General features: G+C 43.0%; 1 protein-coding gene across 13 annotated transcripts in view; it reads left to right on the top strand.

Annotated features, from left to right (window-relative positions):
* Window positions 1-18,603, top strand: part of mecom (MDS1 and EVI1 complex locus) — a 136,465-nt gene that overhangs the window by 32,790 nt on the left and 85,072 nt on the right. For all 13 annotated transcript variants that reach the window (XM_027280594.1, XM_010751996.3, XM_019253075.2 and 10 more), the window contains exon 2: window positions 12,624-12,967. Coding sequence is in view for 12 of the 13 variants with exons in the window: in XM_010751996.3 (XP_010750298.3) it covers window positions 12,624-12,967 (344 nt within the window). In the remaining variant the exon portion in view is untranslated. The remainder of the gene's footprint in view (window positions 1-12,623; window positions 12,968-18,603) is intronic.

Genomic DNA, 18,603 nt, shown 5'->3' with positions numbered 1-18,603 from the left:
ATAGAGCTCTTCAGAAGTGCAACACTCCACCTTCATTTCAATTATATAATGGACAAGTGGCTTTTTGATCTCCAAATTAGTGAACTCTTGTAATATTTGTTTTGTAGCAGATTTGGAGGGTTAATAGTGGCCTATGGTGGCCTCTCTCTTCCATGATTGATGTAAGAGCAGAAAGAGGGATATTAAAAACTGGAACAGTCCATCAGGAAATGCAAATCACACCTTCATGTTAATGAGCAGGCAATGGGCCGCGCTGGCCAGCCGTGGCGTTTCATGTGGGAAAAACAAGCGCCCACTCTGCCGCAAACTGATTAGTACATTTGAATTTGAAAGTTTAATTAAGTGTTTCTAATACAGATCGCTTTGGAGAGTGACACATAACATTAAATTGTTTGATACTTAATTTGGCTGCCTTTTGATTGCAAAGCAAGCACGGGTAAATTTGCAACGCAAGTGTGGAAGCAATGAGTGCTATCCCAAAGGAGGCAGAAGCCATGGGCTTCATTTAAAACCTTTAACTGATAACTGATGAAAATGTATTTAATGACCAATGCACTCTTTGAGTGCATAAAGCGGAACACTTGTTCAGTTTTAATTACAATTGATTTCCATCTGTGTACATGGCTGCGGTATTGTTAGTTTAGAGTTAGCATTCTTTCACTCACTGCAGTCCGTCAATATGAAAAAAGTGGACCTTGATTGATTTTTGGCTGCACAAATGCATGCAGCAGGTTAAAATGAGGCAATTATTAATTGGCTGCAACACTTTAATGTCTTTGGGGGAATGCTTTCCATTCTGGCCCTTTTTAACGGATTGTCGATGTATCAAGTGGCTCAAAAGAAGTTCAATCTTTGTGCTGTTGTGATTTGTAATTGCTTTATTTCCCTGGTCAATATAGTTCTTTTCAAATGTTTTCTTTTTGCAGTGGTGGCATAGAAGTGCCTGCATTCCACTTAGCCATGTGCTAACTTAGTGTTAACTAGTCTCAGTGCGTTCATTGTGAAGTAACTTTGTGCATTTTCATAATTATTCTGAAATAAAGCTTTTTGAAATAAAACATGATTAGTAAACAGACAACAGGTGTTGAATCAAATAGTTCAATCGGTGTAGCTGTCAAATATAAAGAAATGCAGTTTGAGGAATATAAGAACCATATTTTAGTGCCCAACATACCAAGGATTAAAACCCACTTGTAAAAATAATGCCATATCAAATGCATTAGCGTAAGAGATCTCCTGATAATCTGTTTTACTTTATGCTTAGCATGTTCATGTTCAGGCAATCTGTCATTAATTCCACAGTCATGCCACTCCAAATATGTACAAAACAGGAAAACCAGAGGGAGAGAAAAAGCATGAAGTCAACAATCTCAAGTCACTCAAGCACTTTGGAATTTTTCATTGGTGAATATTGGCAGCTCATTGTGAAATAAACACCAAGTTTTTAAATTCAAACCAGGTCATTATGGATGGTTCTTAAACAAAATGTCAGTCATTAAGGGAGGCCATGTGGCTCTGCTTAGAGTCCCTGTTTGTTTGAATTAGGAAGAAGAAACAGGGGATTTCTGTGATCCTTCTCATCTGTCTGAATGACACACTGAGCACTCGTTAGAGGACCGCATTTCCCATCAACCCCCCTGAACGCAGAGTAGCATCTGTTATGTGCTTTGGATCGTGTGCGATTGTGTGTGCGCGCATGTTTAGGTGTGTGTGTGTGTGTGTGTGTGTGTGTGAGATCTCAGTATAATCTAAGTTGCTGTTACTGTCATGTTCCTCTCCGTTCCTCGTTGTCCTTCTGCATTCCCACCTCAATCTCACTGTCATTTGGCAGCTGTCACTCTCCATTTATGTTCACCCCCATACCCTCCTTCACGCACACACACTCACACACATTCACCTACAGCGATGAAATGCAGGTGAGAATACAACGGTTTGCTGGTTTTCAAATGATTTATAAGAAAATAGAAAAATGTTTTTTTTTTTTCGTAATGCAAATTTCTAATCCAAGTAAGTTCCATAGCAATTTCAGGAAATTAATTTCGTATATAATGACGTGTCAAATAAATGATAATATGACAATATTTAATTATTACAGAATTTAAATATCTGCAATGAAATAAATCAGTTTTGTCTTGAATCACCAGGTCTTAATGTTCAAATGTGAACAAACAGCTTTGAAGTGGCAGGTTTTTCTGCACTCAAGCTAAATGCTCCTCTCCGTCTTAACAATGGCTCACACTGTTTATGTCCAGACTCCCATGCAGAGCTGTGTAGTACATTACACACGGAGACAACAATCCCCATACAAGAGCACAATCCTACTGTATTGCCCAGTTAAATCACCTCCTAAATAGAGGGAAATTGACATCCATAACAAATAACATAAACAGCTTCAGTGCTCCGAGGGGGATTTTGTTGCTCGGAGTGCAGGGCTGAATGTTAGCCGTCCAACAATCATTAAACAAACATCCTCTCCAGGACCTTTCCATGCCCGGGTCTATTCCACATGTCGCACTGTGGTTTGGAAAGTCTCTATAGCCGCGGACATTATTGTATGTAACAAGTTCTGTAACAAAGTTAAGGTGGAATTGGCCTGCTGCTGTGGTAGTGCTCAAGGCAAGCAGACTCTGCGAGCAGGAAAGCAACCCTCAGACAAAGTCTATTCATATCCAGAAATATTAAATGGAGGATGTCAGGTTGGTAGTAGGTGGTCAGCTTCTCACATTAAAATACTCCTGCTTTCCAATAGTTAGTTTTTCTTTCTTTACCATACACAGACCTGGTTTGATTGAATTCAGCTCTTTAAAGAAGTACCAGGCCTGCTGCATTGAATCTGTATCAGACTTTTTCAGCAGTCTGTATATGCTCATGCTTCCAAACAGCGCAAGAGGTTTTTTTTTCTGAATACGTGTCCCATTGTGCATGTTAAACAATGCTCCGTATTGATAACCTTTGACCTGCCACAACAGCAACATTAAGAGCTCTTTTTCAACAGTTTCAAGTGACAGCCAGAGGTGAGAGAATAATATTCATTAAATGAAGCAGAGCTAAGAAATCAGAGCAGAGGGTTTTTTTTATGTCTAAAGTAAGCTTGTTAAAGGAGATGGATGATCTAGGGTTAGCATCGCACCCTGATTATGCACTGTAGATATTTATATTGTCACATGCAGAGATTCCATATGTTGACAGATTGTTTCTCTGTTGCTTGTGTGTGTGTGTGTGTGTTTCTAGCAGTGTCTGCTGTCACCCATGTGTGTTTAAGGTGTCCAAGTGATGAGTATGAGTTTGTCAGATGCCTCAGCCCTGAGTTGAGGGCCATTTGTCATTGGTGGGATTCATTATTCGTGTCTCTAACCCCCCCAGATGGGCAGTGTGATCACAACTGACCCCCTGTGACAACCACAGCACCTTCATTATGTCACTGCGGCCACCCTGTCACTACAGCAACTCTCTAACTGTCTGGGTGACACCCCTGGGTGGGACTCCAATCTCTCATCTGGAGGCCTGCCTGTCTCTGAGCTTGTCAATGTGTGTGTGTGTGCACACACGTCTGTTGTCTGTGTGTGTTTAGACATTTGTGTGTGTGTGTCATTTTTTCTGTTGTTTTTTTTTTAAATAAATCAGTGTATCATTTTAAACACATTCATAGTCTAGTTTAAACAGATTGCCTGAATTATCCAAATATATTCATCTGTTTGGTTCCCTAAACAGGTATAAACAACACGTTTCTATTCCAGCGTTTACACCATCTCATCTATTATCCCATACCAATAATTCCAGGCACATAAACTGACCCAAAAATAAAGAAATTATTTCCCCAGGAGGTGTCGATATATGTAGGTACAGTCGTTATATATTTTTTTTCCCATCTATTCCTGCGCCATATTATCATATTCTTCTTCCCAGTGGGATCATTTCAGATAACACACTGGACACTGTTATACTATTACCTCTCCCCCTATTTTCTAATCAGCAATTATTCAATTATGTCCCATTAGTTGGAGGGTGTTGCCAATGTCGCCGCCCCGGGCGTTTAGCCCCTGCTCTCTGTCAAGGGGAGACCCAGAGGGCCCCGCAGAACGCCTGTGATTAGTGTTGCGTCTGCAGAGAGGTGACAGAATCCCTCTTCAAATATTTTGTCTTCATTTTACGGCTCTGAGATGCAATTATGGAGCAGCAGTTCATTACGGCAGCACGCGGCGCTTCATGTTTTATGCATGCTGCCTCATTTAGGGCCTTTATTAACGAGCCAGGGCTGACCAGGCTGCTTGAGACTGCGCTACCACTGCCTGTGTTTGTGTGCGCGTGTGTGTGTGTGTGTGTGTGTGTGTGTGTGTGTGTGTGTGTTCTGGCAATATGAGTAAGCAAGAGTGAGGGAGTGAGTAAAAGGAATAGAGTGGGCAAGAATGAAGGCGAGATGGAAAATAAAAATAAAAAAAGAAAAGAAGAAAGAACGAAAAATGTGATTGCGAGAAAACTGAATGAAGCACAGAGTGTGTGTGGTCAGTGTAGTGGTCACTTCACCGCTGTGCCCTCTTTATCCCAGCAGCCGGCCTCATAACGTGGCTCTATAGTGTCGAGACTGGCGCAGGCTGGCTTGGCTTTAAGGCAGTAGATTGAAGGGGTGGGGGCAGCAGGGGTGACTAACTGCACCTCCCTCAGCAGAAGAAACTCCATCTGCATCCAACATTGAGACAGATGAGGCCAATTTGGCTCCTTAAATTTCTGGGCTGTGATGGATGTGGGGTGGCTGTGCACAGTGAGAGGTTCGTAGAAGGGTGTGAAAGGAGCGGGGGGGAGAGAGAAGGGAGACAGGTGAGGAAAGGGGGAAAGAGGGAAATATCCAAGGTAGGTAGGAAAGGAAAGAGAGAATGAGGGAGGGAGGAAGGGTGAAGGAGACTCACCTTTAAGCACGAGTTGTTTGAATTTATTGCTTAAATTGATTTATTTATTGTATTGGCATTTGTGCCGTAGCTTGTATTGGACAAAAACGATACAGAAAGACGACATAGAAAGTTGTGAAAAGAAAACGAGTTAAATAGTAGAAAAGTTTCGAGCTGGACTTAGGGTATGATATGTTGTGAGTACACAGACACAAGAGGATTGATCCAACACTCTGACTGGACAAATGATGCTATACAGGGCTAACAACAAGCGGCAATATGCATTTTTGTGCGATACCAAATTACAGCGTGTTAATAACGTTCCAGGTTTCAGTTCAGGCGAGTCTAAAGCTAATGTGCCATAGCTGGAAATCTGTGACATCAAAAATTGTCTACGGTGAAAGATTTTCTGTTTGGAAGTCGGCCAGTGGCATAATGCATTCAATGCCCACCAGACTTTCTCTTTTTTTTCTTTTACTGCTTTGAGTGTTTGTATAGCACCCAATGCAAACATGTGGGGACAAGGTTATTGATTCACTGATATACAGCACGCCATCATGCATCTGATCTCAATCAGGTGTGCCTGATTATTCACGTCAAGCACTTGAATGCGCTCAAGCTTTGCATGACTTCAAAAATAACATTTTTTTTTTATCTTACAAATACAAATTTCAAGTAGTCAGGTTAGATTTGCCTCCAATTCTGCCCAGCTTTAACTGACTGATGGCCTTCTCACTGCAGACCAGAGCTCCCATCTGCACTGCAGATCCGCCCCCCTTTGATAAGAACTACCATCCTCAGGCCTGCATAAATATTTTATCAAGTATAATGGAAATTGTCAAATCCATCTAATTGTGTAATGCATTATGAAGACATCAAACTTAAACAAAGCACATATGCTATCATTTCTTTTAACGACTGGGGCAGGCTGGGCCGGGTTGAGCTGGCGGTTTGGTACCCAGGGGGCCTTCCACAGGGCTGGGGGGGCTGGCAGCAACCACTCTGGATATACGTCTCTCCCTGCTCTGCCCAGACCTGCCTTGCTCACATTTCATCAAAGGAATCAATTTCTCAAATGTGCACAACTGTGAGCCATAATTATATTAGGGCCCAATGGCAGTTAGCCATGACATGAAAGCGAAAGAGGGAAAGAGTAGAGGGAGGGTGAGAGTATGTTCATCTATGCATGTTTGCATTGACGTGGATTGTATTTTTTTTCTAATACACTGTAACTTTGGGATAAACATTTGGTTTCACTTTGGCATTAAGTAATAATTTTCCACACCTTGTCATGTGTACGTTCTAGATTATTGTGTCACCTTTCAGTGGTATTTGGTTAAGAGGTGTTTTTTTTTTTGTTTTTTTTTGTGGGGAGGGTAAGTATCACTGTTGTTGTCGTTTACAAAGATAGAGGGATTAGCATGGAGGAACAGGAAGATAGATGAAAGGAAGTGCACAGGTGACCAGAGCAAACAAATCAAAAAGCTTAGGATGTGTGACATGTTTCGCGGAGGGGTGGGGGGTTACCATGTCGGGATTGAACCACAAGCGAAGACAGAAGAGATGATGGGATTAATGACCTTTGTCAACACATTCTCTCTACGTTTCCAAACGTGTATTTGGAGATGATAACACACTCGCACATCAGAATAAGCACACATAGAATATGGAGAGACACAAACACAAACTTCCAGTATTATCCTATCCCATCATCCTTCCCCTCTCCCATGTCCCCCCAGGCCTCTTTCCTTTTCTCCCACTCTTTCCCCATCTTCTCCATCCCGGGGTCAGTGTGTGATCCGGGGAAAGCCCTCCCTCTACGCCTCGGCTGATGTATGGCTTGTGGAAACAATGTGAGCGCCGGGTTGTTATTCTGTTTGCTTTACATTTGACAGGCGTGACTTAGCGTCCGACTGGGATCCTATCTCATTAGGCCAAATGCAGGGCTAAAACTATCATAAAAATCGTTTGGCAACTGGCATCCCACTTAGGAACACCTGTCAACATACAGGCAGAAGATAAACTCTGCAAATTACAGTCAGGACTGAGATTGAATCAGGCAGAGTGAGAGAGAGATGAACATATGCTCCATGTTGTTAGAGAGTTAATGATATGAAGGGGTTGGGTTGATGTCGAGGCTTCCTCGTTGATGATATTGATTGTGGTTTTAACGTACGTTAACTGTGTGTGTGTGTGTGTGTGTGTGTGTGTGTGTGTGTGTGTTGCACATCCATCTCTGTGTTCATCAAGACTTCATTCATTTGCATTTCATTAAAAATAAATGTAGTTTGTTAATCCTTCATATTGATTATCCCAAAGAACTGCAGAAGTAGAAGCAGCAATTTGTCTTTTGATACAAATATATCACGAAGAGAACATGCTACATTGTGTTTGTATGCATGTGTGGATCGCTCAGTAGCCTAAAATTGTGTGAATGTGTGCCCTCACTTTCACATACTTTATTTTTTCTTCCTTTATGCAAACACACACACCCCACACACACACACACACACACACACACACACACACACCTCTCTCTCTCTTTTCCTCTGCTGTATCTTCCCCTCCTCACTCTGTCCAAACATACATCTTTATCAAGCGGCTGTTGTCAGACAACATTAGATAATTAATAGGCCATTTGTCAGGCCTGTGAGAAACATGTTAAAATCCCCGAGCAGCTCCCCAGATAAATCCTGCCGCGCACACAGACGCCTTTGTTGTGTCAGCCTGCCATCGGAGCTGCAGATTTACCATTAAAGGACCCTCATTATTAATCACAACTAATGCTAATTAATTAGGTGTCTGCGTGTGTGCACAGAGGGACCAGCTCTAAGTTTCAGTTTGTTGTGCGATGTTAATTGGTAACTCGGCCCAGAGCCCTTAATGGAGTGTTTTCCATTTGGAACGGGGAGCAGTTGACTAACACAGGGGTGAAAAAACATAGACAATGCTCTCATTAATTAAGACTGTGTAAAGAACTCTGCTCTTGTTACTCTTTTGTGTGTGTGTGTGTGTGTGTGTGTGTGTGTGTGTGTGTGTGCACGAGCTTAAACAATTTAGACAATATGAGTGCCTGTTTGTGAGCGTATGAATGTGCAGATTTGTGAATACAATTGCATGTATGGTGCTGCAGTACCTGCAGCATTTCCTGTTTTTGTCCCTAATTATGACTTCCTCAGTGCCATGATGTAAGATTTCCCAGGGTTCAATAAGCAACAGGGAAATCCATTTTTTTATCATGTCTATTTTAGAGGATATTTTACAAATCTGACAACTTTGACAAACATCCTAGTTTATTTGGAAATTTCACTCTTTATGTTTGGTTGAAGAAGCAAATATTGAGAGATAAATTATGGACAATGGTCCAAAACTGTGTATGGCTACCCAAAGCTATAAGTGTGTGGTTTGTATCACTCAGTAGCACAGTCACCCCAACGGACCCACATACCAAAAGACTCCCCAAAAGCGGCACTAAGGCCTCCATTAAGCACAAAGACAGAGTTAATTAGGAAGCTTATTGCCTCTCCCGAGGGCATGAGGCTCCAAACACTGTTCTATACACCCTGCTGAGGGAATCTCGACACAAACTGATGCACTGTAATTAACAGTGCTTAGCAAATCAACAGCAGCCATTTTCTGTTTGGCAGTAGCTGTGAGAGCGTTAAAATTAACCAAATGAAAGCTAATTATTTTTTATTTTCTTTTGACTTCAGTCACAGTGAGTTGTCTCTCCCAGATGTCTACGCCTGCATCTCCCTCAGGGCATCCCCATTTTTCAGGCAAATGAATCAAAATACAGTAATAGCAATCATCCCCCTTTAACCCCTCACACACTGAATTCTCCAAACAATTCTCAAGTTAGTTTAGCAGCAGTGCATTAACCATGATAAAAAAAAAATATACTTAATATAATAATATACAAAAAAAATAGAAAGCAGGGGAATGATGAAGAGCGCCATCTCAGAATTTGGATGTGATGACTAATGGAGGGAATCATGTGTGATTATGTTTGACCTGCGGTACAAGGGTAACCCCCCTTCCCATTTGTCTGTTATCACAGGCAACAAATGATGCATAAGCATCAGGACCAGTCCTCGTAAGGTGAGGAGTTCATTTCCATATTTCATGATCTAAAACCCCATCAGTCAACTGTTAGACCTCGCTATCCGGCTAGATGTAGTGATCTGTGAATTGGGCGCGGGATAAGTGGATGAATAATGTTCTCACCTTACACCTTGCAGTGTAGCCTGTCTGGCATTGTAAACTATAAGCAGATATACAGTGGAGGAACAGGATCATAAAACAAACTGTTGTTGCTGTCTGCAAAATATTTTTTAGCTTTCCATAAATATTTATGCAATAAATCCATACTACACATCACTACTTTTTTTTCCAAAAATATGTGAGTGCCTTTATTATGTTATATAAAAGATTATCACACCTACAAGTTAATATCACTTAAAACAAGCAGGTTATAGTCGTAGAGTTTACAGCAGCGCAGGGAAAAAATGAGTGGGGGGGTAGCTATGTCCACAGGTAGGTTATTTCTCTCTGTAAACATATGTATCCATTTGTCCCGTGGGTGCGTCCCCTTGCCGTCCCGTCAGCAGTGGCTGGGTCACACCTCCATTAGGGGCTTTGTCACAGTGATTAATAGCTCTTTCTATCATCTTTAATTCACTCCCTGATGATGGCGGCCCTGCTCGCTGCTCGGGGTAATCGTGTGATGTATGAGTCCGCCCAACACCTCGTGGCAGAGGTGAAAATCATTCCACCCATGCAGATAGCAGGCCCGGGAACAAATGTTTTCCCTCTTAATAAAAATTAATGAATTTGGCGTCAAGTGCGAACATTTAAATACATGGGATATATACGCGCGTGTGTGCATATCTGTGTTTACGCTTTACGATGTGTTTTCACATATTCCTGAGTGATTTTGATGGGTAGATAATATTGTTTTCCTCATTATTTTGCACTTAATCTTTTGTGTTGTCTTTCACATTCGTCAACATCAAAGTTTTGCTTCTTTTTTTTTTTCTTGTGCTATCATGATGTACCATCTCCGTAATAATACAGTCGAAGTCACAATGCTGCTCCCAGCTGGAGTTCCCCTTCACTACCCAGAATTCTTTTAGCACTCCCTCTTTGATGAAGGGCGTCAGCTTGCAATGATGAAGTAATGTCCATTACTGTACAAACAAACAGGACTATTTGCTTTAAGTAGGCAGAGACACACAGAAATGCACGCACGTACACACACATACACTGAGCTAATCATCTATGTTCGCTGTCCGCACTGCCCCACATGCCTAAGCAGAGCTGCGGTGACTTATCAATCATCTGCACATGAAACCACAATTTTTGAAACTCTGAACATAGCATATTTGCTTTCGGCTAACGTTTACCTTACAGAAACATATATGTTTATGAGCTGAAATGCTCTTGTTGAGTCCACTGGACAGGGGGAATTTCTGGTCTAAATCAAATATAAACTTGGAGACCAGTGTGAGGGGGGAAATGTCAGAGGAGAAACAGCAATGGAGGGATACGGTTACCTTTAAAAGCTTGTGTCCCTCTACCATATGGCAAGCTTCACATTCAGGTCTATAACCGCGTTACACAGTCTCCGTGCTGAAAATCATTACATTGACTCCCACAGCCACATTGGGTTTCATGCCCGGCCCGGCTCAGCCGAGTCTTTAAAAGACTTTCCTCTCAAACACGCTGTGCCCACACAGTGTGTGTGTCAAACACAGTTGTTGCACAGACACTGTGATCGCATATTGCTGCAGGGAATGACTATGATAAATACTTAAGTTGTAGATCAGGTTCGACGGATACACACATGTACTGCATAACACAGAAATCACACCAAGATATTTCTAATTCACAGCTGATTCAGCACACTGTGTTCATGCATAGATTTTTTTCTGCCACAGCAAACACACTTTTTGACAGGAATTATGATTTTCAACTGGGAGAGGAAAACAGCTCATGTGCTACTTATGCAGTAGTTGACAGTTTTGCATTCCTTTTCACCAGACATTGTGCTTTGACCTTGCCAAAGTGGAAGCTGCACAGGATATTTATATACAATACACTTAGCTTATCTGGTGCTTCAAGTAATGTGTCGAGTTTAAAGGTGAGAGCACATGGAAAAAGTTCAGTGATTCTGTCCAGGTCTTGAGTTAATCTCTCAGGTTAGTTTATGACCACCTGTGGCCAATCACAGTGACCCATTCAGTCAATCAGAAGCACGGTTACTTCATGGCCAGTGAACAAGAAGTGTGTGCGTGTATCTGTGTGCATCAAAGGTTCCATGGCTGACAGCGCAGCGGTACAGTGTCACACAGGCAGCCCTTCAGGAATGTTCCTCATCCCAGGGATGGGTTGTGGAGCCTCATTAGCAGAGCCCCCTCTCCCCGTGCCCTGTCAGCCTGCGTTATGTACAACCCATCTCAGATGCACGCTGGGGGAGCAGCAGCTTCCTGCGAATCATTTCCGGCTTTGAGTGTCTTTGCTCATTTGGTGACCTGTCTGATTTTTTGTACGTTGACTTGTCTGTTTTTCTGATTTTCACCTATTCCAGAGGCAAATCACTTCAGTATCATTTCTTCAGGGTTCAGTATGTAGGATTTAGTGGCATCCTGCAGTGAGGCTGCAGATTGAAGAACCAACTGAATACCCCTCAAGTTGCCCTCACTTTCATGGCGGCCAGTTTGTCTGTTCTGGGCTTCTGTAGAAACATGGTGGTGAAACATGGCAGACTCTCTGAAGAGGGGCCCCTCCCTCTGTGTGTAAAAATATCTTGTTCTAGTTGAACTAAAACACAACAGTTCTTGTTTCAGGTGATTATACAGTAATGCGAACATACTTACTGAACATACTGAATATTATATTCCATTTCTGCCACATTCTGCCAGTAAACCCCTCTAAATCCTATACACCAGACCCTTAAGACCTCCATATCATGTTACTTTGCTCCACTGTGTCAACACCCTGAATCCCTCTCCCACCATTTAGCTCCACCAGCCACGTGTGCCACTCTGAAGAAGCCCAGTGTGGGTTCAAGGGTCATACTTCGATGTCCTGTTTCACTCTATTCACAATTAACCCCAGTACGCTTCCCTCTGTTTTCACTGTACAGCGGAGAAAGAGTTCAGGAAAAGGAAATATAAAACAGTCGGAGTAGTACAATGCTTAGCAGACCCTGCTTGGCATCAGCTCAAAAAAGTGGCAAACATACCATGTTGTTGCTGTAGGCGTAGCATGTTTTTGACATGTTTTTAACATCTTGTTTGAAATTTTGATGTGAATTAAGGTGTATCTGTCTGAGGTTTTATAGGTCAGGGACAATGGACATTGAAAATAATTAGAAATTATAAACAAGGAAAGCATCAGAAACAATGTAATACTGACCTCAGTGTAAATAGAATGAAGGCTTTGTCACATGACACCATGTTATTCTGTACCTGTAGGACCTTCTGCTGTTTATTTGAAGTGATCGGAGTAATACATGGACACTTTGTGGGTTTTACTCATTTGTCCTCCTTGGTTGGTCATTAGTTTGTCCCCCTAAAATGAAGACAAGAGGTTTCTTTGAAACGATTGTCAGTGTTGAGTGACTTCTTAAAGGGCACTGAAAAATAACCTGATGTCTGCTGTATGTGTTAATCCAACAATCACAACGTTGTCCCTGAGCATCGCCCTCACATCGAGACTCTTTCTGTCCTTTCACAGGTGATGGTGATGATGAGTTTGCCCTTTACCCGTCCGACATCTTAGATGATGTATGTGGCTCTGGTGATCCTGCGCCTTCTTCGACCCTGGCAGAGGACCCAGCATCCCCTCCACTCTCTGATGATGAGGCTTCACCCCAGGATCCCTTGTTGTTCCAACAGCAGAGCATCTTTTTACCCCAAGAAGATTTGACCATTCCCCTGGACTTTGAACTGCGAGAGTCAGCAGTTCCAGGCGGAGGCCTGGGCATCTGGAGCCGCAGGAGGGTAAACATCGGGGAGCGCTTTGGACCATATGAAGGAGAGCACAGGCCTTGTCTTCGAGACCCCGCTCAAGGCTGGGAGGTAGGAACAAAACAAATGAAGTTGGTACCTTCATACACATAGATGATTGACAGAAATGAATGTTTCATTAAGTTCTCTGCAGCTATTACATTTCAAGACTTCAGAAAACAGGCATTTCTTTTACAGCGGCCACCAATGGTTTAATTGCAGATTGCAGCTTGGGTAAAGAAATTTTCTCTACATGTAACAGAGCAGCTTAGCATTGGGTCAAGTATACACATGGAAATTGCAGCTACGGGGCTTTTCTGCAACAGTAGTAACACACTTTCTGACAAGGGGGGGTTTCCTTGGCCGATATACACTGTAGCATTCACATCAGTCCTCTTTTTATTTCCTCCCATGGCGTCATGTTCACATTTAGCCCAGTGACCACAAGGCTGTTGTTGCCGTTTGTTGCCCAGTGATGTAATGTTAGCTCAGTGCCATTGAAAGAAAGGGAGTCGAGGTTGTGCTCTTAACTCAATTAAAATGAAAAGCCATAAATCCCCTTTTCATCCTGGTTAGGGACCCAGTGCGGCCATCGGCAAATCACATATTGGTCAGCCGGCACAAAAAAATCGAAGGCTGGGTCACAGGACAAGGTCAAAGGTTAGATGTGGTCTCTGTCAGTGTCAGGCTAGTTTGGTTTTATGGAGCAAGAATAAGGGTCTGGCAGAGAATCACCCTCATTTAGTCTCCTGAAATAGATCCTCTCTAATTTGGATGTTAGGATTTGGACCTTCATATTCAGGCCTTTGTCCCTTTGTAGGACAGAAGCAAGCTGATTAAGAATCACTGACCATGCGGTTCATAAAGTGTAAAGTCGCAGGTTTAAATGAAAAGACGGTTCAATGCAGCATTCTTTCGCTCAGAGTTCCCTCAACCCGTGTATCCGTTTTAATCCTACACTTTAAAACTGACTGAGAACGTGTTGGTAAAGTATCAACATTCAGCTCATATAAATAGTTTTGGATTTGGACTGGTGCTCTCTGGGTTTGCATCATAGAGCATTACTCCATCCCATCAACTCTGACTCAGTGGTTTTGGCTCGGACCAAACCAAAATAAATTTCTCTTTTTTTTCCCCCTTTTTTTTCACTCTGGACTACATTTCTGCAGGAAACAACTTCTCCCTCATTATCAACTGCCGGGTTAGATGCAATACATAAATGTCTCCTTAATAGAAGTGAGGAAAAACTCTTCATTTGTGCCCATTTTCATAAGACAAAATCTTGATAATAAGTCTCTGTCCCTCCTGAAGAGATTTACAGCCGGTTGAACAAGCTCTCCGGGTTATTCTTTTTTTCCCAGGGAAGGAAATAAAGAAAAAAGAGGTTTCATGAATTTTAATCCGGTAGTAATTTATGGGGCGCTTGAATAATAATATGTATTTAAAAAGCTGAGCTGAGATGTGAGTGTGCATGTGTGTGTGTCTTGGGGCAGGCGGGTGGGGGGATAGAGGGGAAAGATGGGATCCTGGCGAGGCAGCACTGTATCACAATGTTTAATTACCACCCTGACAGCGAGCCATAACTCTTTCCATTAAGTAAATAAGTTGTAAAGAATTTATGATGAAATGCCACATTATTCAGAATGGATATTCAGTGATGACATCCCTCTGCATTAAATATGGTAAACGCCATTAAGCCCTCCTGACCCCCCCTCTCCTCCCATGCCCACCCGTTTACCATCCCTCGCCCATTGCTCACGCCCCCTCCCGCCTGCAAACCGTCAATATGCCAATAAGCCTGCGGAGGGTCTGTAAAAATAAAATTGATTTGGTAAATGTGAGTTAAGATAGATACGTTTGCTTTCATCATCAATTCTGTGCGGCGCAGCAAGGTGATGTCACCAGCCGGGGAACGCTAAAGTGGCGCTCCCATCTGGAGCGTTTGATGAAGGGCCCTGAGCGGCCCAGGCCAGTGGTGACAGACTGGGGGAAGTTTGTCACCAGGGAGGCCAGCGCTCCTCAGCGCCATCACCATAAATTTGGGGGCTTTATTCATAAAGGGGAAGAGTGAGTTATGGCGTCCATGATGCTTTATGAATACAGGAATGGTGACTTATGGGAAAGATAGCTTCGGTAAATAAGAGGTAGAGAGGCAGCAGTGAGCGGTCTGTCAGGCTGAGACGCTCACCTACACTGTCGTATGCAGAACCAGAGTGCTGACTGTGCCAGTAGTCGTACGCTGACGTGTGTGTCTGCGTGAGTGTGCAAGCTGAGACAAATCTATTACTGCGTGCTTTTAGCAAGTTTATGACTTTATGACATGTGTGTATTTATTCATTTAATCAGATGATGTTTTCTGCATCAATATAAATAAAAAAAATTAAAAAATGAAGTCCGGCATCAGTTAAGAAAGAGTGGCATCCTATCCAAAAGAGGATTTTCTCAGTGAAGGATAAAAACAATGGAGATCCGCCAAAGCCTTTTAGGTACGAGAGGATCTGCATGCACAGCGTGTTTTATATATTAGTTTTGTTAAATCTAACACAACTGACTTTTTTTGACTGAAGGTTTGCTTTCAGTTTGAGTAATTCAAATGTAATTGGAATTAAACAACAAGGGCTTTGTAATAACATTTGTGTTTATAATAGAATAAACACCTAACCTAAAAAAAATATGAAAGTTCTGAAATGAATCCGAATGGCTTTGAATATCTAAACGGAAAGTGAAGTGACCCTTCAACCCAAGTGAATATTTCCATGTCTCCCTGGAACCACATCAGACCAGAACAAAGCTGGTGACCCATTTTATTACCAAAGTTTAGCGTATGGTCTTGGCTTGAATTCATGTTCAACAGCTCAAAAATAATAAATGATAAAAAGGGTTCAGTACTTGATTTGTTTTCCCAGAATTTATTTTATAACTTCACAAAATATTGCATTCCATCTTTCATGTGACAGAATAAGGATGAGGTGTCCTGCACTTGCCCACAGTATTTGCATGTGTTTCTCCATGGCTTCCTTGAAAATACTCTTTACGCCTGGATGCCCACCAGTCCATATTCTGCTGTCTCTCTCTCTGAGTCGTTAGGCACATTGAAATTCAAACTCCATTTGTGTCTGTCCTCTTCTCAGCAGCAGCAACAATAAGACAGAGAGTTAGAGTCCGGGAGAGAGTTATACAGCACTCAATGAGCCTTTGGGCTCACCCAAACTCACAGCCCCACGGGATTATGGGTCCTGGGCTTAGAAATCTCAGTGCCTCCTGCTGTAGGAGCGATGGGCGGGGCAGGTTAGGGGTGCGAGAAGGGTTGGGATGGTGAGTGGGGCGGGACAGGGGCGCTTAGAGCCTTTGTGCACCTCTTGAGTGAGAGGCGGAGGTGGAGGTGCAGGCAATAGTGTTGGTGATAGTGGTGGCGGTGGGGAGGTGGTCAAAGAGATTAGCAGTGATGGTGAATGGGAGTAGAGGATTAGGTGGCTGGGCAGGGCCTTTCCTGGCTCTGCCTGTCTCCTGAACCTCCTGGCCATGAGAGGATGGGAGGATGGAAGGAGGACAGGCAGATGCCTGGCCGGGAGGAGCCCCATCATTTATCCTGTCTTCGGTTGAAAACCCTGCATTCCTAATGATCTACTGAGAAAAAAAATACATCTGTGTTTGTATTACTAAGTGTTGGATCAGAAGACATTTTTATGATGAAACGTTAACCTAGAGAGCCTGTAGTTATAGAACTGTTTGTCATATTTTTTTAAAAAACGGCAGACATGCAGTTAGATATTTTTGTTTTCGGGCAGCCTTGCAGCTGTAGTTCAAGTTAATGTTTTGCCATTTTGCCTTTTATGTGCACAGACAGTGTGAACTCCAGCAAAGGTCGATCCTGGATTCAGTGTTTTGTGAGTCTGTGTGTTGCGTGTGTGTCCACACACGCAGTTGTGTGTGCATACGTGCATGTGTGCGCAAGACAGAGTGTGAGAGTGTGGATGGAGGGCGTTTCAAGAGGGCGTGTTTTTTGTGCACGGATAAGCCGCTGTCCTGAATGAATGCAGATGTCTCTGGCTGGCTGTCCGCCTGTCCCCTGTGCGCTGACGGCCCGTCACCTCTCTCTGTCACAGGCAGAAAGAGCCACTCTCAGTCCTGGCTAAAAGCCCCTTAATCCCCGAGCCCCTGCCACATCCCATCCACTGTCAGCGGAGATGGCCCTGCCCACAGCAGTGCTTAGAAAGGCAGGCGCTAGGGATGAACCTCTCTGTCACTCACGCACCTCTCAATGGACACACATCTTCACATTTTCTCACACACGTACACACACATATAGTTTTTAGAAATTCAAAATGAAAAAAGTCCTGCGTCTGCAAAGGCCATGTGAATGGCGGTTGTCAATGCATTGTGCTACATGAACACAACGGCTGCGCTGACATCATTGTGGGACCTGTTTTCTCTCATGAGAAGAGCACTAACCGGCTGCTGAGACACTGTGTGTAATAATGACGGAGCCGTTCACAGCATACACTTGGGTCTCATTGGCACCTAATGAATTGTAAAGAAGACAATAAAGACCATTAAAATCAGTTGTGGTTGAGCAGATAGTGTGAGGAGGGAAATGTGTCACCATGTGGATTTATGAGAGCTGTACTACTGAGGAAACGCATATCCTTTCATTTTACCTTCTCTATTTGTAAAGCACAGCAATGTTTCTGAACTATGTAAGATGAGTAGTTGGGGCATGTTGGTGGGTAGATCTGACAGTAGGACCAAATATAGTGATGGGCACAAGGGCTTTGCTGGAAGAGGTCTGAGTGTGTAGGATGGACTTGAGGTGAAGTGCATTTTTCCAATACTTTTGTAGTTCATATGTCCTAACATAGTCTTTAGCAGTTAATATCTAGAGTGTGTCGTCATTGTCCTGCTTAGAAGCTGACCTATACCGATAAGCAAAGTCTAACTTCCAGCCTTAATTCTTTCCTTAACCTCATCCATGATGTTGCTACAATGGACAACAGGTTTTGCAGAATCGTCCTGTATCGACATTCTTATCTAGCGGTAGGGTAACACTTCAACACTTCACACTGTATCACATCTTTCCCACCTTGATTAACACATTCATTTCAAATATTCATCTTTTATATATTATTCTCACATATGTCGCAACAATCAGTCACAGTCAGCTATTTTTCATTAACTGTCATATACAGCATTGTGTACGTGGTTTTCTATTTAAGCTATTCAAAAACTGATTGAATTGTATTGGCCGGAGTCCTGCTGAGTAAATACCATGTGCCTTAACCTGCTGAGCTACCAAAAATACCCCTGGCCTCTAACTTCCTTCACATGGTGCAAAGCGTGCAGCCTCCCCTCTGTTAAAACATCCCCATAATGCCTTCAGCCGCGTGTGTCTGTGCCTGCTTTTGTCTCTCCCGGTGTCTGTGAGGGAGATGAGCTCCCCATTCAGTGTAACTGGAGCTTGATTGTCTTGGACAGGAGTGATGTCCTTTCAAAATCCCAAAGACAAAACAAGCTGGGGGTCCATCTCCCTGCCTCTCAGTTGATTGGTAATCCCTTTCTTCGGGTTAATCTGTTGTTTGTTGGTGCTGGTTGAGGCTTGTGTGTGTCTGTTTGTGTGTGTGTGTGTGTGTGTTTGAGTGGGTGTGTGGAGGGGGGGGGCTACTGATGTTCTAATCTTATGTGAGAGGAGCGAGAGAAGATGAGGCACATTC

The sequence above is a fragment of the Larimichthys crocea genome, chromosome VII, assembly GCF_000972845.2.
Source record: "Larimichthys crocea isolate SSNF chromosome VII, L_crocea_2.0, whole genome shotgun sequence".
Taxonomy (NCBI): Eukaryota; Metazoa; Chordata; class Actinopteri; family Sciaenidae; genus Larimichthys; species Larimichthys crocea.
The sequence above is the reverse complement of the archived record's forward strand: the minus strand, read 5'-3'. Positions and strand labels throughout refer to the sequence as shown.